This window comes from Salvia miltiorrhiza, chromosome 5 (genome assembly GCF_028751815.1).
Source record: "Salvia miltiorrhiza cultivar Shanhuang (shh) chromosome 5, IMPLAD_Smil_shh, whole genome shotgun sequence".
In the NCBI taxonomy this organism is placed as follows: Eukaryota; Viridiplantae; Streptophyta; class Magnoliopsida; order Lamiales; family Lamiaceae; genus Salvia; species Salvia miltiorrhiza.
In genome coordinates, this window is record NC_080391.1 from 29,789,288 (window position 1) to 29,815,604 (window position 26,317).

The 26,317-nt window shown below is 34.9% G+C and overlaps 3 protein-coding genes across 19 annotated transcripts; 2 read left to right on the forward strand and 1 right to left on the reverse strand.

Annotated features, from left to right (window-relative positions):
- Positions 1 to 2,502: 2,502 nt before the first annotated feature.
- LOC131026395 (probable LRR receptor-like serine/threonine-protein kinase At2g23950) lies at positions 2,503 to 6,308 on the reverse strand. Of its 17 annotated transcripts, none has more exons than XR_009102270.1 (10): positions 5,752 to 6,306; positions 5,600 to 5,669; positions 5,201 to 5,261; positions 4,635 to 4,794; positions 4,255 to 4,362; positions 4,097 to 4,178; positions 3,873 to 3,944; positions 3,709 to 3,786; positions 3,164 to 3,384; positions 2,503 to 2,873 (listed from the first exon to the last, which is right to left on the reverse strand). XR_009102270.1 is itself a non-coding variant. In XM_057956272.1 (10 exons), the coding sequence occupies exons 6-10, from the start codon at positions 4,154 to 4,156 to the stop codon at positions 2,623 to 2,625; spliced, it is 606 nt and encodes a 201-aa protein (XP_057812255.1). In that variant the 5' UTR covers positions 4,157 to 4,178; positions 4,255 to 4,362; positions 4,635 to 4,794; positions 5,201 to 5,261; positions 5,600 to 5,669; positions 5,752 to 6,300; the 3' UTR covers positions 2,503 to 2,622. The 17 variants fall into 17 exon arrangements, 7 of the variants coding, with proteins under 7 accessions (XP_057812255.1, XP_057812251.1, XP_057812252.1 ...); XM_057956272.1 differs by having other exon boundaries at positions 3,164 to 3,313; positions 3,873 to 3,939; positions 5,752 to 6,300; XR_009102271.1 differs by having other exon boundaries at positions 3,164 to 3,416; positions 3,873 to 3,939; positions 4,097 to 4,362; positions 5,752 to 6,308.
- Positions 6,309 to 6,968: 660 nt separating this feature from the next.
- Positions 6,969 to 8,817, forward strand: LOC131026380 (tetrahydroberberine oxidase-like). The gene has a single exon (XM_057956248.1). The coding sequence runs from the start codon at positions 7,035 to 7,037 to the stop codon at positions 8,646 to 8,648; it is 1,614 nt and encodes a 537-aa protein (XP_057812231.1). The 5' UTR covers positions 6,969 to 7,034; the 3' UTR covers positions 8,649 to 8,817.
- A 7,047-nt stretch (positions 8,818 to 15,864) lies between these two features.
- On the forward strand, positions 15,865 to 18,281 carry LOC131026379 (tetrahydroberberine oxidase-like). The gene is made up of 2 exons (XM_057956247.1): positions 15,865 to 16,940; positions 17,077 to 18,281. Exons 1-2 carry the CDS (start codon positions 16,206 to 16,208, stop codon positions 17,956 to 17,958), a joined length of 1,617 nt encoding a protein of 538 aa, XP_057812230.1. The 5' UTR covers positions 15,865 to 16,205; the 3' UTR covers positions 17,959 to 18,281.
- Positions 18,282 to 26,317: the final 8,036 nt, after the last annotated feature.

A 26,317-nucleotide genomic window follows, 5' to 3' on the forward strand; every position in this document is an offset into this window, starting at 1 on the left:
AAAAATGACAAAAGTTTACTTTAATTAAGTCAACAATTACTCACTAATTTGGTCAACAATTGTAGGCCACTTTCTAAAAATGCCAAAATTACTCACTAATTTGGTCAACAATTGTAGGCCACTTTCTAAAAATTACTCACTAATTTTGGTGGGTCACACTCAATTAAAACATAACAATCCCCTTCTTAATCTCCGTGCCGAAAAGAATGTGGCCACTTATTATGGGACGGAGGTTCAAGATTTAGTGTTTAGTTTTCAGTGTTTAGGGTTTTAGAAAATATATAACACATTGTATTGAATGAATGTAAATACTTATATTAATATAAGTATACATTTGTGCTAACAAATGTATATTTTATGCTTAATAAACGTAAATATTCCTATTAGGGTTTAGGGTTCAAAGTTTAGAGTTTAGCGTTCAGGGTTTAATGTTTAAAAAATATAATACTTTATATTGAATTAAGTTAAATATTTATATTAACATAAGTATACATGTGTGCGAACAAATGAATATCATATGCTTATTAAAAGTAAATATTCTTATTAGAATTTATGATTTAGTGTTCAGGGTTTAGGGTTTAGCGTTCAGGGTTTAGGATTTAGAAAATAACAATACTTATATATATAATGTACTCCCTCCGTCCACAATTTAAAGCCCCACTTTGGTGTGGGCACGGAGACTAAGAAAGTTGAAAAAAGTGATGTGGATGAAATATAAGGGTAGTTGACTAAAGTGATAAAGATAGTTGACGAAAGTGATAAAGATGTTGTGAGTGGGTCCACTAGTGATAAAGTGTAGTAAATATAGAATATAAAAATGATAAAAGTGTTTTAAGGTGGGTCCATTAGTGGCAAATGGTAGTAAATATAGGAAAAGAAGAAGAGTAAAAATGTACAAAAAGCACAATAGGCCTTTAATTTGTGGACAAAAAATTAAGAGCAAGTAGGGCTTTAAATTATGGACGGAGGGAGTATATTTTATATTTATTAAAAGTAACTATTATTTTAATAAAAAGTAATTATGCATATGAAGAAATATAATATTTTAAAATTATTACTTTTTTCACGAAAATTATTATTTTTACTCACGAAAAGTAATTATGCATATGAAGAAAAGTAATTATAGTCGTAAGACAAAATATCCATTAATTTGAATAAAGATAATATTAAAAAAAGCATAAATAAATGGGAAAAATAGAAAAAAAGTTAAAAAGTGTTGAAAATAAAAAAATTAAACAAAAAAAGCATAAAACAAAAAATTGAAAAAATGAAAAAGACAAAAAGCTGAAAAAAGAAAAATAAGCAAAAAAGGAACCAAAAGAAAAAGAAAAAAAACGATAAAGTGAAAAGAGGAACAAAAAAAAAACAAAAGAAAAAACGAAAAGGACAAAAAATTGAAATAAAAATGAAGCAAAAAAAGGAACCAAAAAACCAAGGCAAGGGGATTCGAAACCCTCACCACTTGAAAGAAGACACGCAGTCATTACTAGAAAGCCAAAGAATACTTTTAATTTTATGTACTGAAACCTTTTATATAAATATTCGATTCGGGTTTGGTTAGACCCAACCGCATACCATGCGGTGACCTCACCCAATACCAACTCTTTGATACCCAATACCAACTTTTTGATAATTTATCTAACAAGTAATTTAACTAGAACCAAATTTGAGCATGCGTGCACTTATGCTTCCCATTCTACGACTTGGACCATTTTTATTTTATTTTTTGATAAAACGACTTTGACTTTTGAGTAACACTTGTTTCGTATTCAAGCTGAATCACTGAACATATCGTAAGATAATGTCAATCGGGCGACTTTGAAAAAAAAATAGAATTTATAGTTAGGAGTAATTAATTGTTGGATGAATTAAAACACAATTTTCATCCAAATATCTAATTTTATTTTTTGGCAAGTACAACATCCCTGAACTTTTTCAGCAACGAAACGACGACGAAGTTTTATTGCATAATAGATAAAATAAACATAAAAGATGGTGTTGCAATTATAACATTTGAAATTCATTTCAAAATTACAAATTCAGATCAAGTTTGTGGTATTTTCAATACACTACAAAAAAAAATCGCATTTCTCGACGGAAATTTCCGTCGGCAAAATTAAAAATGCCGTCGTTAATTTTTTTCTCGACGGATTGCCGACGGAAAACGAGAGTCACTAAATTAATCGTGGGGAAATAATTCTCGACGGAAATTCCCGTCGAAAAATTAACGACGGAAATTTCCGTCGAGAAAATATTTATTTACCGTCGTTAGTGCGTGGGAAAATTCTGCCGAATTTCACAGATTTACGACGGATTCTCGACGGAAAATTCCGTCGTTAATTTCTCGACGGAAATTTCCGTCGAGAATTTTTTTTTACCCTAAAAGTGGATTCCGTCGAGAATTTGATAATTTTTCATTTCCGTCGACAATCCGTCGACAATTATTATTATTATTATTATTTTTTTTTGAAAATTTAATATCCTGTAAAAATCAATCTAAAATATTCAAATTCAAATATACTTATAATAAAGATCCAAATTCAAACATACTTAATGTAATAAACATCCAAATTCAATATACCTACAAATTTAAATTAAGTTAACTATCAAGTATCATAAATCCTAACTCCATAGTAACAACATAAATTCAAACAACATAACTGTTGTGGTCACATGGGATTCGCCATGATCCAGCAGCTTTGCAAGCCCGAAATCACCCACAACGGCCTCATAGTGCTCATCTAGCAGCACGTTTGCAGCCTTTACATTCCTGTGGATTATCTTGGGATCACAGTGATCATGGAGATACAGCAGCCCCCTTGTAGCTCCCACTGCAATCTTCTTCCTCGTCGTCCAATCTAGAGTCGGTTCCCCTGTATCAAAAATGATAAACAATTCTTCAACACATCAAGTTTCAAACAACAATCCTACATAGGATCCTTTAAAAATCTCAAAAGTCTGATTTACATGACCAATCCATTACATCATATTAAAGAAGATAATCTGATATCATGAAACAGATTCACTGCAGTTGAAATGGGCCCTATAAAGATCACAGATGATGATTTTCTTCTGTCATGTTATAACTAATAAAGCATCATAAGAGCCCAAATCATACTAAGTATTAGCATTTTACCTAAAAAAGGGCTAAAAATTTATATACCTCTAAGTCTTGCCGCCACACTCCCATTAGACATATAAGGATACACAAGAAGCCTCTCATTTGGGGTGGCGCAGTAGCCTATTATACGAAGCAGATTGCGATGGACTGCTAGACTGATCATCTCCAGCTCAATTCTGAACTGTGATTCCCCTGTAGTTCCCATCAAGTCTTTTAGTCATTTCACTGCCACCACGACACCATCTCCCAGCTTCCCTCGAATACTACTACAACATACTAATCAAGGGCATGAAACCTAAAAATGTAACATATGCAAGAAGTAAAACATACGGTACAGAACTCTCATATGCATGCATAAATCAAGATTTCCACAATATGATTGTGTTGTGTTTATTACAGTAACATAAGTATCGAGTAACATGATGATTAAGTCCATAAATTCTGCAAAATGAGTCATTTACTAGTCACTAATCAGTTGGCTTTAAGAAATAAAGATACAATTAAAGGATCAACTAGTCATAACAACTGTAAGCTCATCATGTACCTGGGATCACGCAAATATTGCAAAGAAATGGGAAACCCCTTACCATTTTTTCTAGAAGACACTCGAGAAATTTGTGCGGAGATTTCGATGTTGCAGTGTTTCTCCATTTCGTAAATTGGGGCTACAACAGAACACCCCAGCAGTTTTAGGAAGCAAGTTCGATGAATACATCAACTGATAACGAAATACTTTAACAAATGAGCATACAATGTTTCCTCTTCCAGATTTTTGCTCTTGGAGACTCCTGAAACACTTGGGACGAGAAAACTCCAAGCTGTACTAAGACAAAAAAAATGCCAAAGAAGTTAAAAGTTGACTTGGAAAAAAAATTCACGTAAACATCAGCAATCAATACACATTTTTCAACAAACCGCCATTAAGGTATTTTTAAGATCAAGAAACTAGGCCACACCATAACAGTGGATGAATACCTTCAACAACGGAAAATCGTAGCTAAGACATGGACTATGCAATAACAGCATCAAATGCATTCTCAGAGAATATCTTGTCTACCTGATATCAAGACTTAAGGAACAACTTAGACAACGTGCTAATTAGTCGAAGATACGGAGAAGCTCTAAAGGGATACAGCAGCTGCATCTCCTAGATCAGCATATATGAACTGAAGTCTCCCCGGCTCCGGATAGAGTCCTTGAAGGATTCTAACGGCTCCCATGTTTCCACGAGAGAGATTGTCCTAAACGACGAGAAAAATCAAGAAAAAAACCATGTGTGACTAGGACATGTGTGACGCCTGCCTCGTGCTCAGAAAACTAAAGATGTAAAGGTCAAGAACAACACAATCTAAACAACTAGTCACATTCAGAAACAGAGTAGTAGCATTTGATTTGCAAGTGAATTAGTTAACAAACCATCTCCTCCAATCAAATCAACACACATTTTCAAGTCTACTTTCAATCATACAAAATGAAAAACCAAATGCAAGCAAATTAGGCAAATTATATATACCTTTGAAGAGCCACTAATACTAGAAGGGCCTTTAACCATGAAGATCAAAAGCGCGGAAACAACAACGGCCAAGAGGATCCTTCTCGTGAAGCTGCTCCGTCGCTTCATCTCTATGTAATCCATCCCTACACTTGAATTGTGATCCTTAAGCAGCATACCTCTGCACCATTGGTTTTCAATAGCCATTTTCAACTTCATCAGAATGAAAAAACCTCATCCCAAAAGCCAAAACAGAATCCATCAAGCATCAAAGAAGCAAGAAACCTGATGTTTTTACCTTAAAATAAAAGCTAGAATTCACAAATAAAATAAAGAAAATGGAACTTGCTCAGCAATGGTGATTGATCACAGCTCCAACTTTCCTAAAGCTAATATATATCGATTTTGGAAGACAACAAAAAAGCATTAATATATGCAGAGGGCAATTAACACAATCATATTACATACAAAAAAGAAACAGCAATCTCCAAATATAGAACTAATTTCATAGATTCAAGAAATATAAACATCATGTTATACAGGTGGAAGGGTAGAAAGCAACTTTCCGAGGAAATAAGAGTGATTACCAAGTGATACGGGTTAGACAGTAAATAATCATCTTCCTGCCCAAACTCACTCTCTTTTCCGCTGCAGAGAAATCCAAAGAGAGGATTAAAAGATAGGTATATAGGATCCCATGTATTCCAGAAAATGAAGCAGATTATGTGTATAAAGTTTCCAACTCCAATTCAGTAACTGCGGATTTTTGACAGTCTGACCACAGTCTAACTTTAATTGATGAGACTAGCGGCTACTTAAGACTAGAATTAGGAAACAAGCAAACAAGCTATTAAGTTCTTCCTTGTTGAAAATTTCTGCCAGAAGCAAACAAGTGAAGAATATTACTGCATTAAATCTCAAAATGCAGCAAACCTCATCCACAAAATATAACAATCAAATTCTGCCACAAAAGCTCACAAGATTACCTGTTGAAGGAAAGGAGAATCAGAATGTGGCGATTCTGGCAGGTGAACGACAACTCGAATTTGGCATAAACTTTGAGGAAAAATGACATAAAGCATCAAAATCCAATTTAGCAGAGAATTCAACAAAATCAGCAAATTAACTTTGAATGCACCTTTCAAATTTGAGAGAGAGAGAGAGAGAGAGGAGATCCGGCAGGGGAGAGAAGCGGCGGCAGACAGCAGCAGGGGACTCCGGCTGACGGCGCGGCGAACGGAGCAGGGGCCGACGTCAATTAAAATAATCAGAGAACTGATTTAGGGCAACTGATTCATAGAAACGGAACGGGGCAACTGATTCAGAGAAACGAAACGGAGCAGCGGAGAACCTGCTCGTGTAGAGCGACTCCGGCGGCGCGGCGGCGAGGAGAGGCAGCTGACGGGGCAGGGGGCGGAGCAGCTAGCGCGGGGTCAATTTAGAACAACTGATTTTGAGGAAGAGGATCTAATATCAGAAAACTTAATTTCTCGACGGATTCTCGACGGCCCTCCGAAATAATAAAAATAATTATTTTTAATTTATATATGTCGACGGATTCTCGACGGGCCCTTAAATTTTTAATTAAATTTAATAATTGTCGACAGATTAACGACGGGCAAATAAAAAATAAAAATAATATTTTAAAAAATTAAAATTTCTCGACGGATTTATGACGGTGCTTAGATTCCGTCGAGAATCCGTCGAGAACGCCGCTATTTTCTCAACGGAGTACCTCCCGTCGTTAATTTCTGCCACTGTTCACACCATTTTTTGTAGTGATAATTAACCCAATATTTTGTTTATTCGTTAGGGAAAAAAAATCAGCAACTTGCATTGGCTCTCAGTGATAAACATATTGTGCATGCTTCATCATGTAATTTTTATAGTAAAAAAAAAAAAAAAAAAAGCATTACTATGTACTCTCTTCGTCCCACGAATTTTAACACGTATTCCTTTTCGGACCGTCCCACGAATCTTGACACATTTTCAAATAAGGTAATAACTATTACATATTCTCTCCTACTTTATCATTTTTATTACCTTCTCTCTTACTTTATCACTTTTATACTTTATTAACTACACACTTAAAACACTAATCTACAACTTCTTAATTCTCGTGCCGAAACCAAACGTGTCAAGATTCGTGGGACGGAGGGAGTATGTACGAAAGTCAAACGATATATATCTTTCTTTCGCTCTCATCGCAAGTAATGGAGATAAGAACTTTGAATAAACGAAGGCAATAAAATATATAATTTCAAAGTGAATTTATGCGGCCTTTGATTAATCTAAATGCTGAATTTCCACGAACAATACTTCAAATCTGACGTTTCGAATTCAAACATTCGCATACTTTTCCTATAAGTAGATTAATGATGGAGTCTCATTTAAACACAAAATCATCGTCATCATTCAATCATGAAGAGTCCTAACATTTCCACACTCTCATTCATTCTTGTTCTTCTTCTCATCTCTTTGTCCTCTCCCGCAGCTTCTGCTGCCTATAAGCACCGAGATTTTCTTGAATGTCTAACCCAACAATTCAAGAACTATTCTTCGATTTCAAGCAACGTTTACACCCCCACAAACACATCATACTCTTCCGTTCTTCGATTTTCCATCCAAAGTTTAAGATTCACCTCAGATTCTACTCCAAAACCGCTCGTAATTTTACAACCAGAGTACGAATCACAAATCCCACCCATCATCTGCTGCGCCAAATCGAGTGGCTTGCAGATCAGAACTCGAAGCGGCGGCCATGACTACGAGGGATTATCTTACGTCGCGCAAGTCCCGTTCGTCATCCTTGATTTGATCAATCTCAGTGAAATCAAAGTTGATGCCGCGGAGAAAACCGCATGGGTCGGATCCGGTTCGACAACAGGTTCTGTGTATTACAGAGTCGCAGAGAAAAGCCCGGTTTTAGGGTTTCCGGCCGGTGTTTGCACGACAATTGGTATAGGTGGGCATTTCAGCGGAGGCGGCTACGGAACGTTGATGCGAAAATATGGCCTGGCTGCAGACCAGGTGATCGATGCAAGAATAGTCGACGTTAACGGCAGAATTCTCGACAGAGAATCAATGGGCGAAGAGCTGTTCTGGGCGATCAGAGGCGGCGGAGGCGCCAGCTTCGGCGTGATCCTTGCATGGAAGGTGCAATTGGTGGATGTTCCAGAAAAAGTCACTGTTTTCAGCATTGGCCGAACTCTGGAGCAAAATGCTACTCAATTAGTTGAGAAATGGCAATCCATCGCCCCCAAATTCGACCACGATTTGTTCGTGAGAGTCATCCTAGTCCCGGAAAATCTGAGTCCCGCCCAACAAGGAAGGAACAAGACGATTCGTGCTATATTCAATTCACTTTTCCTCGGCGGGATCGACAGATTGCTGCCGTTGATGCAAGAGAGCTTTCCTGAGTTAGGGTTAGTGAGAGAAGACTGCACCGAGATGAGCTGGATTCAATCCATCTTAAACTTCGCCGGCTTCCCCATAGATTCACCTGAAATGCTGTTGAACAGAACTCAACCCGCAGTGAGATACTTCAAAGCCAAATCCGATTATGTGCAGAAACCGATTCCTGCATCCGGGCTTCAAGGCGTGTGGAGGCTGATGTATGAGCCGGAAGCCGACCAGTCCGTGCTCATCTTCAGCCCTTACGGTGGAAGAATGGACGAAATCCCTGCTTCCGCCACTCCATTTCCTCACAGGGCAGGAAACCTATACAAAATCCAGCATTTGGTGTTTTGGGATGAAAGCGAGAATCAAGATTCCGACAGCTACATAAGTTGGATGAGAAGGCTCTACAGGTACTTGGCTCCTTATGTGTCGAGCTCGCCCAGAGCTGCATACCTCAATTACAGAGATCTCGACATTGGAGTCAATAACCCTTATGGGAAAACAAGTTATGCACGAGCGAGCATTTGGGGCAAGAAATATTTCAAGAATAACTTTGATCGCCTTGTTCGTGTGAAAACTATGGTTGACCCACACAATTTCTTCAAGAATGAACAAAGCATTCCGCCATTGCGCTGAAAATCAAGACAAATGCTTGAGGATTGATTGTTATATTTCTTTGCTTTAATTATGTATTGATAACCGTTTGATGTTAGTATTTTGTAAGAATGAAGATTTGTAAGGTTCCTGTAATGTTGTAGTGATATTATTGATTCGTAAGAGTAATATCTGTTTGAATGCGGTAGCATATATGTTCTTCCTTCTTGAAACTAGATTAAAAAAAAAGTCAATCTAGTAATTAAAAGATGGGTAATTGGTGTATAAATACACGAACTTTACTTATTTTTTCGTATTTAACATAAACTTTTAATCCTAGTTATAAATACATTAACTTAGAGCATCCACATTGAGCTTACTTGATAGTCTACTTGATAGTTTACTTGATAGTAGGGGACCACATTGAGTAAAGGAGGAGCTTACTTGATAGCCTACTTGATAGCTCACTTGATATGAGGGGACTACAATGAGTAATGAGGTCACATTGAGATTACTTGATAGCCTACTTGATTTTTTTAGTTTTGATTTTTCTATTTTTCATTTAAATTTAATTGCATAAATTTAAGTAGCACAATTTACTTCAAATTTAAATTGCATTAATTTTGAAATCCTAAAAATCACATAAAACTTAATAAAATAAAAACAAATCCTAAAAACAAATCACTAAGTTTTGAAGCTCATGTTAAATATCAAAAAGTAAGTAAAATTCATGTATTTATAACTAAGATTTAAAGTTGATATCAAATAGCAAAAAATGAGTAAAGTTCATGTATGTGTATACCAATTACCCCTAAAGTGTGTTATGTTTAGTTGTTAATTTATTATGAGTAAAGTTCATGTATGTATGCACCAACTACACTTATGATGTGTTCTTTTTTGTTATAAATTTATGATGAGAGTAGGAGAGATAAAAAAAATCACTGTTTAATTCTCTTCATTATTTTCCCTCACTTCCTACAAAATAGAATTTGACCATTACTTATTTTCACTCCAATAAGGAATAATATTATCACATTAAAAAATAGAAGGATAATATTATTCATCTTTTTTATGAAAAGAATGAATAATGAGTAAGAGTGGAATTCCATTTTATAGAAAATGAGGAAAGAAATGAGGAATTTAAAGAGTGCATTTTTTTTATTCCTCATTTTCTCGTAATAAATTTATAATCGCCCGTTTTCTGTATGTATACACCAACTAACCTTTTTCTCAAAGAAAACACAAAAGATAAACTTTTCCTGATCATATAAAGCCAAATCGCACGTACTTTTCTGTAATCTACTATGGCGTTGTGTTTTCCTTTTTATTTTATTTTTTTCGACCAAGAATTCTACCAGGGTTAACGAAACTGTCGAACGGAGAAGGATAGGAAAGGGATTACATGTTTTTTGGGGCTAGTTTCGTCTTTGGATCTACTGTAGGGCCAGCTGTATATTGCTACTTAATTTGAACAAAACTTTGCTTCATGAATGGTTGTGCTAGTAAAATAGACCAGACTATTTTATACTCGCATGCATTTGTCGCGTTTATTGTACTTATATATACTATACATTACGTACGTTAAGTCATTTATATATTAATTTAATTTTAGTTTACTTTTTGTGTCATTAATCTTTTTTTTTTTTTTTGATCGGGCAAAGTCATGTTAGATGTTAGTAATGATATAATGACTAAACTGCTGAGAACATGGAATATATAATAATGAAATAAAAGGAGACAAGGCATAATAATAAATTTGTCACGTTGGAACACACACAAAATATATTGCAATTTGCAGAGTCTTGGCGCAAATCCATGTAGTAATAATTTCCTGTTATGCATTAATTTGACTTTGAACAACTATTGCACTTAATTACTTTCATTAATAATGACAGCTCAATAATGTGATTTTATACTCTATTGAATTAATTATCTACAACCTCGATAACAAGTACATTAAAATATGACATAAACTAATTAAACTGTTTATTCATTCATCTCTTTCCATCCCAAAGATCATCTCTCAGCTATATATGAAGAAGATAAGTATTTTCACCAACACTTAAATTCTTCTTGTGATCGTTTCATGCTCACAAGCATCGATGGTTCTAGTTTTCTCGAATGGCTCTCCCAAGAATTCAACAACTACTCCTCCATTTCCAACGTCTACACCCCAATCAACTCTTATTCCGTCCATAATCTGAGATTCGTGTCAGATTCAGTTCCTAAACCACAATTAATCATCCATTGCATTTAACTTCATTCACTAGAGGGAAAAAAATATATGCATGGAACGTAAATCCTCAATATTAATAAACTTATTTTCTATCTTCTTTTATGCATTACTGTTTGACTTGAGCAACTCTACATATCTGGTTGACAATGCGATTTGCTTCATCGAATTTGATTTTATATCTATAAATTTTAGGGGTAAATACATTATCTTTCCCCATTTTCTGGAATTGCACATCACCTTTAAAATCCGCCACATAATACATAACCTTTCTTTTTCTTCTGAAATTGCACATGGTCAACCAACTACCAACCGGAAAGCTGCCGTGGATGCCGGAAACGCTACATATACACGCCGAAAAAAAAATTAATTGATGTGGCAGCCATGTAGGAAATTATAATTTTTTTTATATTAAATTCGAATTTCCAGAATATAGAATTAAGGTATTAATTTCTCAAATCTCCAATTTTCCCCTAAATTCCCTAATTTTACAATTTCCCCCATTTTACAATTGCCCTAGCGTTCAGACTTGAATTTCGATCTGCTCCACAATTGCCCTAGCGTCCAGCGATCTGCTCCACATTGCCCTAGCTCCTACGATTACACCAACACCAAGAGAGGCTCTAGCTCCGGCGATTACACTTGCTTTAGCGACCAACACGAACTGGTGGAGAAGGCTCTGGCGCACGCGACGAACCGGCAACCAAGGCTCAGGCTCACGGGACGAACCAGGCAGGGAGACGAACGTGTCGACGTTGGATTGCGATCTTTCCCCTAACATCAGCTGCTAATTTGGATAAATTCCACAAACTCAATTAAAGCGAACAAACCGGCAATTTGAATTGTTCATTATGCATTTGGCGTTGGTTACTTTCTTTATCCAGGGCCTACTGTGCTGAAAACTTGTTGATATAATCATTTTTTAGCTGGTTTAAATGCATTTATCGTTGTCGTGTTGTTGATTATGGTAGAACTGCAGGGCTGATGGGAAATTGTTGTTTTCGTGGGATCTAGTGATGGAAGGTTGCGATCAGTGATGTCAGGAGGCCAACCATCGGGTTCGGCGCAAGCCGATAAAGATCTGTACGTTCGACAATTTGTTGGGAATGGGAAAATTGTAAAACTAGGGGATTTATGGGAAAATGGAGATTTGAGAAATTAATGCCTTAATTCTATATTCTAGAAATTCGAATTTAATAGGAAAAAAAATTATTATTTCCTACGTGGTTGCCACATCAATTAAATTTTTTTTCGGCGTGTATATGTGGCGTTTCCGGCATCCACGTCATTTTTCCGGTTGGTGGTTGGCTGACCATATGCAATTCCAGAAGAAAAAGAAAGGTTTTAAAGGTAATGTGCAATTCCAGAAAATGAGGAAATGTAATGTATTTAGGGGCAATTACCCCTAAATTTTATTCCATCAAAGTATGATACTATTTAATAATAGAAAATGATACTATTTTTTCCTTAGAAAATAACACTATTAATTTGCAATAATAAATGATACTCCCCGGGATCAAGAATTAAGAAGAATATGTAAATTAGTTAAAAGTAGTAGGGTCTACACCTTTTTAAGGGTTAAAATTTTCCAATTATAGAAATAAAGCCACTTATAGTGGAACGATTGAAAATGAAATACAAGCACTTTTAGTGGGACAGAGAGAGTACTATATTTATATTTAAAAGACACTTTTAATGTATGTAAATGACACTATTTATTTTAATATGACACTTTTAATACAAATAATAGTTAAAGAATCGAAAATTGAAATAGACAGCAACATAGTTTTAATTCGAATTCTAATTCCGTAATTATCATGTGTTGAAATCATATTCCCTTATTGGGGTTTACTGAAGAAATAATTTGTCGTGTCAAGCTGAACTACCTGTGGATTTTCACTGTTGCAGCGGCTCTACGTCTTTGATGCAGCCGTCCTCGGCTGTCTACGTACGTCAACAAAAATTATCATAATTCCATGAATAAGTATATTTTTTAGAATAAAAAATAAGCAAATAGACGCACTTTCGATATGAAATTTGCGTGAAATTATGTTAAAGGAAGTTGTTTCTCATTAAAGTGAAAATTAAATAACTTTTATGATATTATTATTTTTATTTAAGTATTATTTGAGTGGATTTTAAAAATGGCCACTTTGAAATAATAAACTTAAAAATTGTCCACTAAAATAAAAACATAAAAAAATGACCACTGTTACCAAAATACCCTTCCACATTAAAAATTTAAAAAATGGCCACTTTACATCACCTCTTTAAAAAATCCCAAAATTTACAACCAGTGTGAATTCACAACCAAAAATTTTTGGTTGTGAATTCACACTGGTTGTGAATTGAGAATTCACAATCAGTCGAATTCTCAACCAGAATTTTTTGTTTCACAACTAGTCGAATTCACAGCCAAAATTTAATTCACAACCAGTCGAATTCACAACCAAAAATTAATTCACAATTAGAATTTTTTGGTTGTGAATTCACAACAAACGAATTCACAACCAAAATTTAATTCACAACCAGATTTATGTTGGTTGTGAATTCACAATCAGTCGAATTCACAACTAGAATTTATTTTGGTTGTGAATTCAAGTAGTTGTGAATTTGAGTTTTTAAAGTTTGAATTCACAACTAAAACTAGAATTTATTTTGATTGTGAATTCGAGTTTTAGTTTTGAATTAATAGATCTGGTTGTGAATTCAAGAATATTAAATTGTGAATTCATAGATTTGGTCGTGAATTCAAAAACATTAAGCTGTGAATTCATAAATTTGGTTGTGAATTTAAGAACATTAAAAAAATAATTATACAGCTCAATCAAACTGTGTACAACACCAAAATACAACAACTCAATCTACCATCAAAATACATCAATTCCTCTAAATCAACAATCAAAATACAACAAAATATTATCTGAATCAATTCAATCTACAATCAAAATACAACAATTCCTTCGAATCAACAATCTCAGCATTCAATCTCCGAATCAGCAATCTCAACAGATCTTAGAATGAAAATCATTCACATACGTCTCAGATCTAAAGTTTTTTTCAGGGAATTAAGACAAAAATCCCCAAAATTATTCAGATATGGAACTAGGGTTTTTTTTTGCCTGGGAAAACGCGTCGCCTCTGAGCGGCGCCGCTGCACTGCGCCTTTCCACGCGCTCGCCGATCCTCCGCTCGCTGCTGCACTGCGCCTTTCGAGCTCGAACTCGTCGTCTCCGCCGGCCAGGCACTCGGCGATGGTCCCCCTGCAGCTGGATCTCATTGCCGGTATCATTCATCCCGCGGCGGAGGGATCGTCGTCCCCCAACAGATCTGCAGAAGAGGCAACAGATCCCAACCTGCCTCCTCCACCACCAAAACCTCCACCAGCTCCAAAACCTCCACCAACACAGAGAGAAACTAGAAAATTATAAAGAATCTGTCGAGGGAGAGAGAAATCGAGAGAGATCTGTCGAATTGAGAGAGAGATCGAGAGAGATCTGTCTGAATCTGGATGGCCGGCGGATCTGGCTTCTCTTCGCCAGAGAGAGATAAGGGTAGGGGTAAGGGCGACTGGATTTGGGGGAGCTAGGGCTCAGGCGCCGGAGCTCGAGCAGAGATGGAGAGTTGTTGAGGGCGGCGGCTGTAGCCGGAGTTGTGGTCGCCGGAGGAGATGAGAAAGAGGTGCTGTGCGTCGCGATGGTGGTGGTTGTGCGGTGCTGCCGGAGATTGAGTGGCCGCGCGGCGCTGCGGACGGGCGGCGGACGGGTGGCGAGAGGGAGAGCCGAAGGGAGAGAGAGAGAGAGAGAGAGAGGATTGAAGGTGTGGTGTGAATTGTGACCGGCTATTTTTTACAATTTTTAAGTGGGGGGTAATTTTGTACTTTTACACAAAAACTGACCATATTTTAATGTTTTTATTTCATAGGCTAGATTTTAAGTTTACAATATGAAAGTGGATACTTTTATATATTAACTCATATTATTTTCACATAAATTCTCTGATTTTCATCGTCATTGTTTTTTTCAGAAAAGTGAATCAGGATTTGGAAACAAAATCAATTTTGTTAATTCGAATTCCTCTTTAATTAGAGTTTAACTAGTCATGACTCATGCACCCTTGAATTTTGTGAGTCTAAATAGAATGGAACAATAACAACTAAACGTAGCTACTTGGAGCATCCTTTAGGCTGTATAATAAGAAATTTTGTCCATCTTAAAAATAAAATCTGGGGAAAAAAAAGTCCGTTTGTAAACCGTGCATTTTGGGAAATTATAAACGTAGCTACTTGGAGCATCCTTTTGGTTGGATAATCAAAATTTAATTATGTTCATCTGTAAACCGTGCATTTTGAAAAAAAAAAAACTAAATTTATGGGGGAAAAAAGTCCATCTTTAGACCGCGCATTTTAGGAAATTAATAAAAATTAAAAAAATCTGGAGAAAAAGTTCATCTGTAAACCCTGCATTTTGGGGAATGAGATTCAGTGTACCACACTTTATGTCCCACTTTGTGTTCCACTTTCAATTTTATTTATTTTCTTATATATTTTTTCTTCAATTTCAACTTTATATGTTTTAGTTTAATTTTGTGATTATTAACTAGGGTTTATTCCATCCATCTAGGGTATATAATTATTTTTTATCATTTAATTTTACTTTTATTAGTTAATAATAGGTTGATAAATTCAAAGTCATGGTATATACTTTTTAAAAAATTTAATTTTTTAAAATAAAAATTAAATATAATTCATAGTATCATAACAAATTTTATTTTTACAAAAAATATTTTTAAAATAATAGATATAAGAATGAGACACAGTGGCACACATAAAATTGTGGGACACTGGATCTCCCCTCGCATTTTGGGGGGAAAAAGAAAAATTCTAGAAAAAGAAAAATTCATTGTAAGCCATGCATTTTGGGAAATTAAAAAATAAAAAAATAAAAAATTCGATTTCCACACACTTATCCAACTATGCTAGCATTTTAGCTGGTATATATATGTATCATTTTAGTTGGTATATGTGGAGTATCATTTAAGTAAGTGTTAATTTGCAGCACATCGTGAACCCGGATCCGGGTCAGATCCGGATCAGATAGCCTCCAAGATCCGAGCGCATGGTAAGCTCTTACAGGAGTGCGCCTCATCTCTCTTTCTCTCTCACAAGTAATGGAGATAAGAACTTTGAGAAGGCAAGAGAATACATAATTTTCATAGAGAATTTATGTGGCTTTTGATTAATCTAAATGCTGAATTTCGACGAACAATATCTGACGTCTCGAATTCAAACATTCGCATACTTTTCCTATAAGTAGATTACGGTGGAGACTTTTAAACACAATTAAAATCATCATCATCACTGAATCATGAAGATTCCTAACATTTCTACACTCTCATTCATTCTTCTTCTTCTTTTCATCTCTTTGTCCTCACGCGCCGCTTCTGCCGCCGATAAGCACCGAGATTTTCTTGAATGTCTAACCCAACAATTCAAGAACTATTCTTCGATTTCAAGCAACGTTTACACCCCTACAAATTCATCATACTCTTCCGTTCTTCGATTTTCCATCCAGAATCTGAGATTCGCGTCAGATTCAGTTCCTAAACCACAAGTGATCATCACCCCAGAACACGAATCCCAAATCCCACCTATCATATATTGCGCCAAAGAGAATGGCCTGCAGATCAGAACTCGAAGTGGTGGCCATGACTACGAGGGACTATCTTATGTATCCCAAGTCCTGTTCGTGATCATTGATTTGATCAAATTTAGTGAAATAAGTGTTGATATTGGTGAAAAGACAGCATGGGTTGAATCCGGTGCAACTATTGGCTCTTTATATTACAGGATAGCCGAGAAAAGTGGTATTCTTGGGTTTCCTGCTGGTGTTTGTCCAACAATTGGTGTCGGCGGTCACTTTAGCGGAGGAGGCTACGGCACGTTGATGAGAAAATATGGCTTAGCTGCAGATCAAGTCATCGACGCAAAAATAATCGATGTCAATGGCAGAATTCTTGATAGAAGATCAATGGGTGAAGATCTGTTCTGGGCAATCAGAGGCGGTGGAGGTGCCAGCTTCGGCGTGATCGTTGCTTGGAAGGTATAATTACTTGAATGCTACAACATATCAAATGCTCGTTTCCAACTTTTTCCCGTTTTATTGTTTTTCTTCAATTTCAATTACTTGTATTTATGATCTCCTTAATTAATTCGATAATTATGTGATGTTCCGACAGGTACAACTAGTGGATGTTCCAAAAAGAGTTACCGTTTTCAGAATCGGCAGGACTTTGGAGCAAAACGCAACTCAACTCTTTCACCGCTGGCAATACATAGCCTCTGAACTCGACAAGGATTTGCTGATCGGTATCACGGTATCCAAGGTGAGCTCCACTCAAACAAGAAAGAATCAGACAATCAACGTTTCTTTCTACTCTCTGTTCCTGGGCGGAATCGACAGGCTGCTGCCGATGATGCGAGAAAGTTTCCCTGAGTTGGGCCTGGTAAGAGAAGACTGCATCGAAACGAGCTGGATCCAATCAGTTTTGTTTCATTTTGGTTTTCCAATTGAATCTCCAAAGGAGGTGCTGCTGAATAGAACTCAGCGCAGCGTAACATACTTGAAAGGAAAATCAAATTACGTTCAGAAACCCATTCCCGTACATGGACTGCAAGGCATATGGAGGCAGTTTTACGAGGCGGAAGCTGCAGCCGCGCAGCTCATCATTGCCCCATATGGTGGAAGAATGGCTGAGATCTCCGAATCCGCCATTCCGTTTCCCCATAGAGCTGGCAACTTGTACAAAATCCAACATCTAGTATTTTGGGCAGAGGAGGATGCCGAACGTTCTCACAGGTACATAAGTTGGAGTCGGAGGCTCTACAAATACTTGACTCCTTTTGTTTCCACCTGTCCGAGGGCTGCGTACCTCAATTACAGAGATCTCGACCTCGGAGTTAATAACATTGTAGGAAACACGAGCTACGCGCAAGCCAGTATTTGGGGGAAGAAATATTTCAACAACAATTTTGATCGACTGGTTCGGGTGAAAACCATTGTTGATCCAGATAATTTCTTCAGGAACGAACAGAGCATTCCGCCATTGCATTCAACGTGATTCACGCAAATCCTCAATAATAAACTTATTTTCTATTTTTTTTATGCATTGCTGTTTGACTTAAGCAACTCTACAGATCTGGTTGACAATTCGATTTGCTTCATCGAATTTATCTAAAATGGATGACATGTACATTGATGTAAGAATGAACTTGATTAAGTTTGTATAATTGTTAATATCCTTATATAGGAGAGTCCATCCTGCATATAATGTGGAGTAATACATGAGGATCGTTGTGAACTTGTGATGCTGCCAAGTGTAAAGGTGTTTTGAGTGTATTTTTGTTTTTATTTTAATGTTCTAAATTTATTTACCACAGTCAACTTAACAATTATGGAAGGACACGATTTTCGAGAACTGCCTTCTTTCCTTTTTATTGCTTTTTTTTCAGATTTTATTAATAATTTAATTTTTAATTTTTTAATTTACTTTTACAATATATTTTGAAATTATATATTTATACTATTTTGAGTTTATGTTTAAAACAATTTTATTTATTAGGAAATGTTGTAATTTTTTTAACTATGCATAATTAAGCACATGTAAATATAGTTGTGTAATAATAATATAAATATTAAATGTGTTTATAAACATTCAGATAAAATATTACTACTTTTTTTGGATATTTGAGGCTGTTAAATATTACAACCGTGGAGTCTCAAAATGGTTGTCATTCAAATTTTTTGGAGGGACTTTTTTGGTGTAGGCAGATAAGTTAAAAATTACTACTCCCTCCGTCGCACTCCAATAGGCTCGTTTTTCTTTTTGGGACATCCACTCTAATAGGCCCAGTCTAAAATTAGAAATAATTAGGGACTTCTTAATTTTTATTTTATTTTTATTTTATTTTAAATCTTTAAAAATAAAAAGTTAAAAAGTAATTATTGTCGTAATAAAAAGTAATTATTGTTATAATGAAATGTAATGTTTCTAAATTATTACAAATTTTTTATTTCAATTTTTTTTTCATAAAGCTTTTGTAATCTTCTACGCGCATATAATTCACGAATATGCATAATAGGACTAAATAAAGTCAGAAAGGGCGGAAAGGCCATGTTTTTTAATATTTAATCATTTTTCCAAAGAATACATTTAATGTGGCGATGGTTTTTAATATTTAATCATTTTCCCAAAGAATGCATTTAATGCTTCAACAAGATCATTTACTAGAGGTTAGTGGGCCAAAAATAAAATATAATTAATATAAAACCTTTAATCTTAATCCCACTTGACTTAATTAATACTCCATCCGTCCCAATTTTTAGTATCCATTTGTGAGTGACACGAGTTTTAATAAAATGATTGGATTTCTTATGAGTGGAATAAGGATCCTGTCTTTTATTTAAGTGTTAAAATAATTAAAGTAGAATAAGAGTCTCACCTACTTTTACTAAAAATAAAAATATATACCAAAATGTGGGACAGTCTAAAATAGAAATATGAATACTAAAAGCGGGACAGAGGAAGTATATTAATAATTCTTTCACTAAGATATTGACAATTTTTTTGTTCATAATTTTCCCTTTCGCAAAATAAATTCCTTTCAAATATCTCTAACAGTCCATCCATCATCTTTTTAGGTTCTTTAAGATATGTACCAAAAATCCTTCATTTTTGGATTCATTCCATTTGATTTTATCGACATCATCTCAACTTTTTGTAGGGATGGCAATTAGAACTAGCTTATCGAGTATACCCAATTCAATTCGACCCGATCAATCAATACTCGGTCAGATATAGAATATCGAATTGGGATCGAATATTAGGGATGCATGTGAGAAAGTCGGGTATCGAGTATACTCGATCACGTATTGGGTATATCTGATATTCCTAAAATTATATAATTAATATATAAAAAAAAATAGAACCTTAAATCTAATAAAAAAATATAAAAAAAATTAAGAGAAATCCCCAACTATCTCGTCTCTCTCTCTCTCTCTGACTCTCTTTCATTGTGCAAGCCATCAGCTCAGCTCCGACCTTGAGCTAACACACGAAGTCGCAGCACCTTCGAGCTTTGGCGCTCATCCCCGTTGCTTCCTGTCTCGGACTCCGACACTCCACGATTCCTGATTTGGCGTGTGTTATCTGACATATTATAGCTTGTCTGTATGTTACTGCTTTTAGTCTCTTTTTTGCAGAAAAATGAGTTCTTTTAATTATATATTGGGTAAATACAAGTCTTCGACCCATGTACCCGGTCCGATTTACTAATCGGGTGCTGTGATTGCGCCAATTTTAGGTTTCATTACACTTGATTAATTCGAGTACGGTACACAAGTCCAATCCAATTTAAAATCCTAAGGGTGCCTCCAACAGCACAAAAAAGCTAGTTTAAAGTTTGGGAACCACCATTGGGGAGAGTAAAAACTGGTTTCCAAGAAATTGGCGAGAAATTGGTTTCGAACACGCAACCAACTTCACATCTGACGCCATGGACCTACCTCCAATTTGTGTTTTTCTCTTGCTTTTGGTTGAAATTGGGCTCTCTTTCTTGTTTTTCTTTTCCTTTTTTTTTTTTTTATTATAGCGGGGTCTCAAAAATTTAAGAACTAGTTTATTATTGGGAAATGATAGATGGATGAATTTCTAAAATTGACATGGCACTTTGAAAACTGGATTTGTAGTTTATTATTCCATCCGTCCCACGAATCTTGACACGTTTGGTTTCGGTACGGAAACTAAGGAAATGTAGATTAGTGTTTTAAGTGTGTAGTTAATAAAGTATAAAAGTGATAAAGTGGGAGAGAGAATGTAATAATTATTACCTTATTTGAAAATGTGTCAAAATTCGTGGGACGGTCCAAAAAAGAAAACGTGTCAAGATTCGTGGGACGGAGAGAGTAATTGTTAGAGTCACACAAAGTTCTTGGGTCGAAAACCATCAAAATATGTTCATTATATTTCATAGAAAATTTAAATGAGAGAGAGAGAGAGCTGACTTTAATATTGTGAACTCCTTACAAAGTAAACCTTGTTTATTTTTTTTTTGAGGTAAAGTAAACCTTGTTTATTTAAATGCTCTACAAAATTCATGTAGGATATGGTGGGAAACTACGCGCGCATTGTATGATTAAGAGTTATTGCGTTGGGCATTAGAAGGTCAAAAACGTAACTCTAAAAATAATACTCCCTCCGTCCACGAAATGAGTACCCATTTGTGGACGACACGGGTTTTAAGAAATATATGGAGTGTAGTGTGAATAGTTTAAGGGTCCCACTTTTTGAGTGTATTAATTAAAGAGATGCGTGGGGTACACTTGCCAAAAAGGGAAATGGGTACTCATTTCGTGGACGGACGAAAAAGGAAATATGAGTACTCATTTCGTGGACGGAGGGAGTATATTTATATTGTATATGTAACAAAATTTGGAAAATTATATAAAAAGAATAGATTGCGTGTGGAATTACCCAAAAATATATTTTCTTTTCTATTTAGTTTTCTACCCAACACATGCATGATCTAGAACAAAGCACAATTCTTGAGCTTTGATGAACGAGACTCCACAAACTAGATCATCTTTGAATCATGAAATATCCAAGCAATATTTTTACAACTACTTTTATTCTTCTTGCCATCATTTCGTGCTCACGAGCATCATCGTCTACAGACAAATTTCTTGTATGTCTGACCAAAGAATTCAACAACTACTCTTCCATATCCAACATCATTTACACCCCAATCAACTCTTCTTATTCATCTATCTTGCAATTCTCCATCCAAAATCTGAGGTTCGCGTCAGATTCAAAACCTCAAGTGATCACAAATTGTACGAATCCCAAATCCCACCGTTTTAATGTACGAATTTTATCCAACAGGGTTACGAATTCATCCAACATAGTTACGAATTGTGAAAAATAAATTTTTGCTACCTTTGGGATTCGAACCCAGGACCACGAATTCATCCAAAAGGGTTACGAATCAACCATAGATCTTGATGATCTAAGGGCTGAAAATCATTTATATTTTATACACTTAAGAGTGTTTTTATTCTAACCCTCCCCTATATATATATATATATATATATATATATATATATATATATAGGGTCGCATTCAATGGAGACCATTTCTTATATAGAGAATGAAGACCAAATCAAGGCCATTTATCTCAATCCAATCAATGATCCAGATTATTTCATGATTTGATTTTTTATGTAATTAAATAATGGTTAATTACATTTATTTAATCCAGAAAGGGCAAAAACGTCCACTCAAATCTACTGAAATATGGGATCCCATTGAACAAATCCCGAAAATTCATCTTTTTCCATTCTGGGACCTAATCCGTCAATGAACATAATAGATGAACATTAGTATGTTCATTATTTTCCTACGAACATTTCGACGAACATCAGTATGTTCATTGGTTTTTCTACGAACATATCGACGAATATCAGTATGTTCATTGGTTTTTCTACGAACATATCGACGAACATCAGTATGTTCATTGGTTTTCTACGAACATATTAACGAACATCAGAATGTTCATTGATATTTTCTACGAACACTTCATTGACGATATGCAGATCTGCAAATCCGGCGACGGTGCGGCACGGCGGTCGCCACCACGAGCATTCTACCATTGTCGTCTTCATCGGCTTCACCCTGACGACGCCGGGGCAGCACAGCCTCGAGAATCCTCCGCCTGCGACGCCGACGGAGCAGCAGAAGGAGGAGGAGATGGAGGCGATAGGGGAGGAAGGCGGTGGAAGGGAGAATGGAGGGGATGGCAGCGGAGCAGAAGCGGCGGAGCAGCAGAGATGGGGAGGCGGCAGAGCAACAGGGGATTGGGGGAGGCGGCGGGAGAGGGGGGAGAGTGATTGAGAGAGAGAGATAGAGAGAGAGCGTGAATGAGAGAGAGTGAGTGAGATTAGGGTTAAATAGAAAATGACATGCTTAACCTTTTGATTATAAAATAAATTAAAATTAATAAATTTAATCAATTAAATTACCACCATTAGATTAAGTTAGATCAAGGAACCAGATTTGGTCTTCATTCTCTATATAGGGGAGTGGTCTCCATTGAACTCTCCCCTATATATATATATATAGGGGGCCGCTCCAATGAGACCCCTTAATTTTAGTGAGATCTAGGGCACGATCTGGTGCGTTTATTTTATCAATCCTATGGCTGATATTGTATCTGGAGGGTGATTTTTTTTCGCAGGGTTCGAATCCTGGAGGGAGCAGAATATTTTAAATTTTGTTATTCATCAGTATATACTACATTGTTCATCAGTATATACGGCCCTATTCATCAATATATATGTCTTATTCATTACGAATTTTTTAAATTTTATTTTTCATCAGTATATACATCTTGTTCATTAGATATACGTTTTGTTCATTAGTATTATATGTCTTATTCATTGTACTCACGTTACACGAAAAATAGGGGGTCTCACTGGAGCGCGCCCCTATATATATATATATATAGGGTGTGGTTCTAGAGAAAACTACATTATTTGTGAGAACGGGAGAACCATCAAATCTAATGCATTCACTGTAAAAATTAATGCATCCGCTGTTAAAATTAATGCACTCAAAAAAATAAAAAAAATGCTCCCTTCAGGATTCGAACCCAGGATCTGCATTCATCCAACAAGATGATGCATCTACCGTAGATCTTGATGATCGAATGGCTGAAAATGGTTCTCCGGTCTTCTTTTATTTATGGTTCTTTCCTGAACCTCTCCCTATATATATATATATATATATATATATATATATATATATATAGGGAGAGGTTCAAATAAGAACCACTAAATAAAATTAGAACAGAGAACCATTTTAAACCATTCGATCATCAAGATCTACGGTGGATGCATCATCTTGGTGGATGAATGCAGATCCTGGGTTCGAATCCTAAAGGGAGCAAAAAATTTATTATTTTCGGATGCATTAAATTTAATAGCGAATGCATTAATTTATATAGTAGATGCATTGATTTTAATGGTTCTTATGTTCTCACCATAAGTGTGGTTCTCACTATAACCGCACCCTATATATATATATATATATATATATATATATATATATATATATATAGGGGTGGACTACCGTGAGAGCACATCTTAAAATAAGAAATAAGAGCAATTTTTAATGTATGAATTTTATGTAGAATATGTATGAATTCGCTGTATAAAAGTATGAATTGTGAAAAATAAATTTTTGCTACCTTTGGGATTCGAACTCAGGACAATAAATCCATCCAACAGGATTACGAATCAACCGTAGATCTTGATGATCTAAGGGCTGAAAATGATTCTTATTTTATATCTTAAGAAATGCTCTTATTTTAGCCCTTCCCTATATATATATATATAGGGTGTGGTTCTAGAGAGAACTACATTATTTGTGAGAACGGGAGAACCATCAAATCTGATGCATCCACTGTAAAAATTAATGCATTCGCTGTTAAAATTAATGCACTAAAAAAATTAAAAAAAATGCTCCCTTCATGATTCGAACCCAGGATCTGCATTCATCCAACAAGATGATACATCCACCGTAGATCTTGATGATCGAATGGCTGAAAATGGTTCTCCGGTCTTCTTTTATTTATGGTTCTTTCTTGAACCTCTCCCTATATATATATATATATATATATATATATATATTTGTAGCACCAATTTAATTTTATGGTTCTTATGTTCTCACCATAAGTGTGGTTCTCACTAAATTAATGCATTCGCTAACAATAAATTTAATGCATTCGCTATATATATATATATATATTTGTAGCACCAATTTAATTTTGTTAGATAACTTTTAGTTGCTCAAATAAATAATTATATTTTTATAAGAAATTAATTTAATTTATCTATTATTACTTTGGCCAATAATAAAATTTATTGAATAATGTGGGTCCATCTATTAAAATAATGAATTAATAAATTATATTTTTCTTATGTTATTTATATTTTATTAATTGTGAAATTCAACAAATCTTCTTTATAATAGTAAAACCAAACTTGTCTATGTGGTATTCTAGAATTCAAGCATTTTGAAATCTCTCTATATTTTCCTTTATTCTAATTGTTTTCACAAGTCACATCTCTTATCTCACATTAATTTTTTAATCAATCTTCATCTTAACTAAAGCCTATATACATACTTGTGTGTATTATCTCATCATATATATATATATAGGGGGCCGCTCCAATAGGACCACATAATTTTAGTGAGATCTAGGGCACGATCTGGTGCGTTTATTATTTAAGTCTTATGGCTAGATTTTTTTCTGATTTTGTTTATTATTTAATTACATAAAGGTTAAATTTGTCATTGCCGATTTTTCCATATCTTTTGTAGATTCTTTTCATATCTTATACGTTTTGAGTATCTATTTTTTTTAATTTATGTTAATTTTTATTTGATACATATCTTTGATGTTTTTAATAAATTATATTTAATCTGCTCTGTTTCAATTTCTCGTTCTAGTTTAGTTTATTATTAGGCAGTTTTCGTTTCTTCATAAATTATTATTTTGCAATCCGAAATCTTTTTGCTCATATATTGTTCATGGATAACACCGGTAAGTTTATTATTTTGTTATTTTTGCATAATGTTTTTTGATCGTTTGGAAGTTTAATAGTTTTTTTAGTTTTCGTTTCTTGATTTCTCTTTAATTTGCAATTTTTATTCTTTTTTATTTTCATACACCTATCGTTCCATTGTTGTCAGTTTCTGCATTTTGTGTATCTGTAATTTTATTTTTTTGCAGAACCTGATTCTGGCGAAGGAGAGGGCGCACGCACCGTTCCTCGAGATAAAAGCAAGGGTAAAGCAAAATTAAATGAAGGTTTGTTATTTGTCAACAGTATGCTTTTAATTTATTCATTATATTTTGGATATTATGCATCCGAATTTACATTAGTTTATAATGTTTAGTATATTGTATTTGTTCAATTTAATTTTTAACATGATTTTGTATTTGTTCAGTATTGTTTTTGAACAAAAAACCCTAATATTTATGATGTCTTTTTTTTTCATTATCAAATTCTTAATTTCCAATACAATATATTATTTTTTTGCTAAAATAGTTAGTAATATTTGTTCTCTTATTATGTAAAATTGCGTATTGTTTAATACGTTTTTTAATACTATTTTGTAATTTATATATGTAGTGTCTGTTAATGATTCCGAAGATAATTCTCGTGAAGATTGTTTTTTCTTGAATGCGATGATTCTCTGAAACCCCGGGTTGGTCTAGTATTTCCTACTTTGAAAGTAGGAGAGGAATTTTATGATCATTATGCTAGTAATTGTGGATTTGAAACTAGAAAAGGCTCAATCAGATGAGCGAAGGATGGAACGATTCGCAAGAGGTGGATTTATTGCAATCGTGAAGGTT

Coding starts and splice junctions, on each gene's coding strand:
- LOC131026395 (XM_057956268.1), bottom strand. CDS start 4,790: ATGCTGCTTAAGGATCACAATTCAAGTGTAGGGATGGATTACATAGAG. Junction 3,940..4,634: donor GTATTAGTGGCTCTTCAAAG/GTATATATAATT, acceptor GTCTTAGTACAG/CTTGGAGTTTTCTCGTCCCA. Junction 3,787..3,872: donor AATCTGGAAGAGGAAACATT/GTATGCTCATTT, acceptor GTTCTGTTGTAG/CCCCAATTTACGAAATGGAG.
- LOC131026380 (XM_057956248.1), top strand. CDS start 7,035: ATGAAGAGTCCTAACATTTCCACACTCTCATTCATTCTTGTTCTTCTT.
- LOC131026379 (XM_057956247.1), top strand. CDS start 16,206: ATGAAGATTCCTAACATTTCTACACTCTCATTCATTCTTCTTCTTCTT. Junction 16,941..17,076: donor GCGTGATCGTTGCTTGGAAG/GTATAATTACTT, acceptor ATGTTCCGACAG/GTACAACTAGTGGATGTTCC.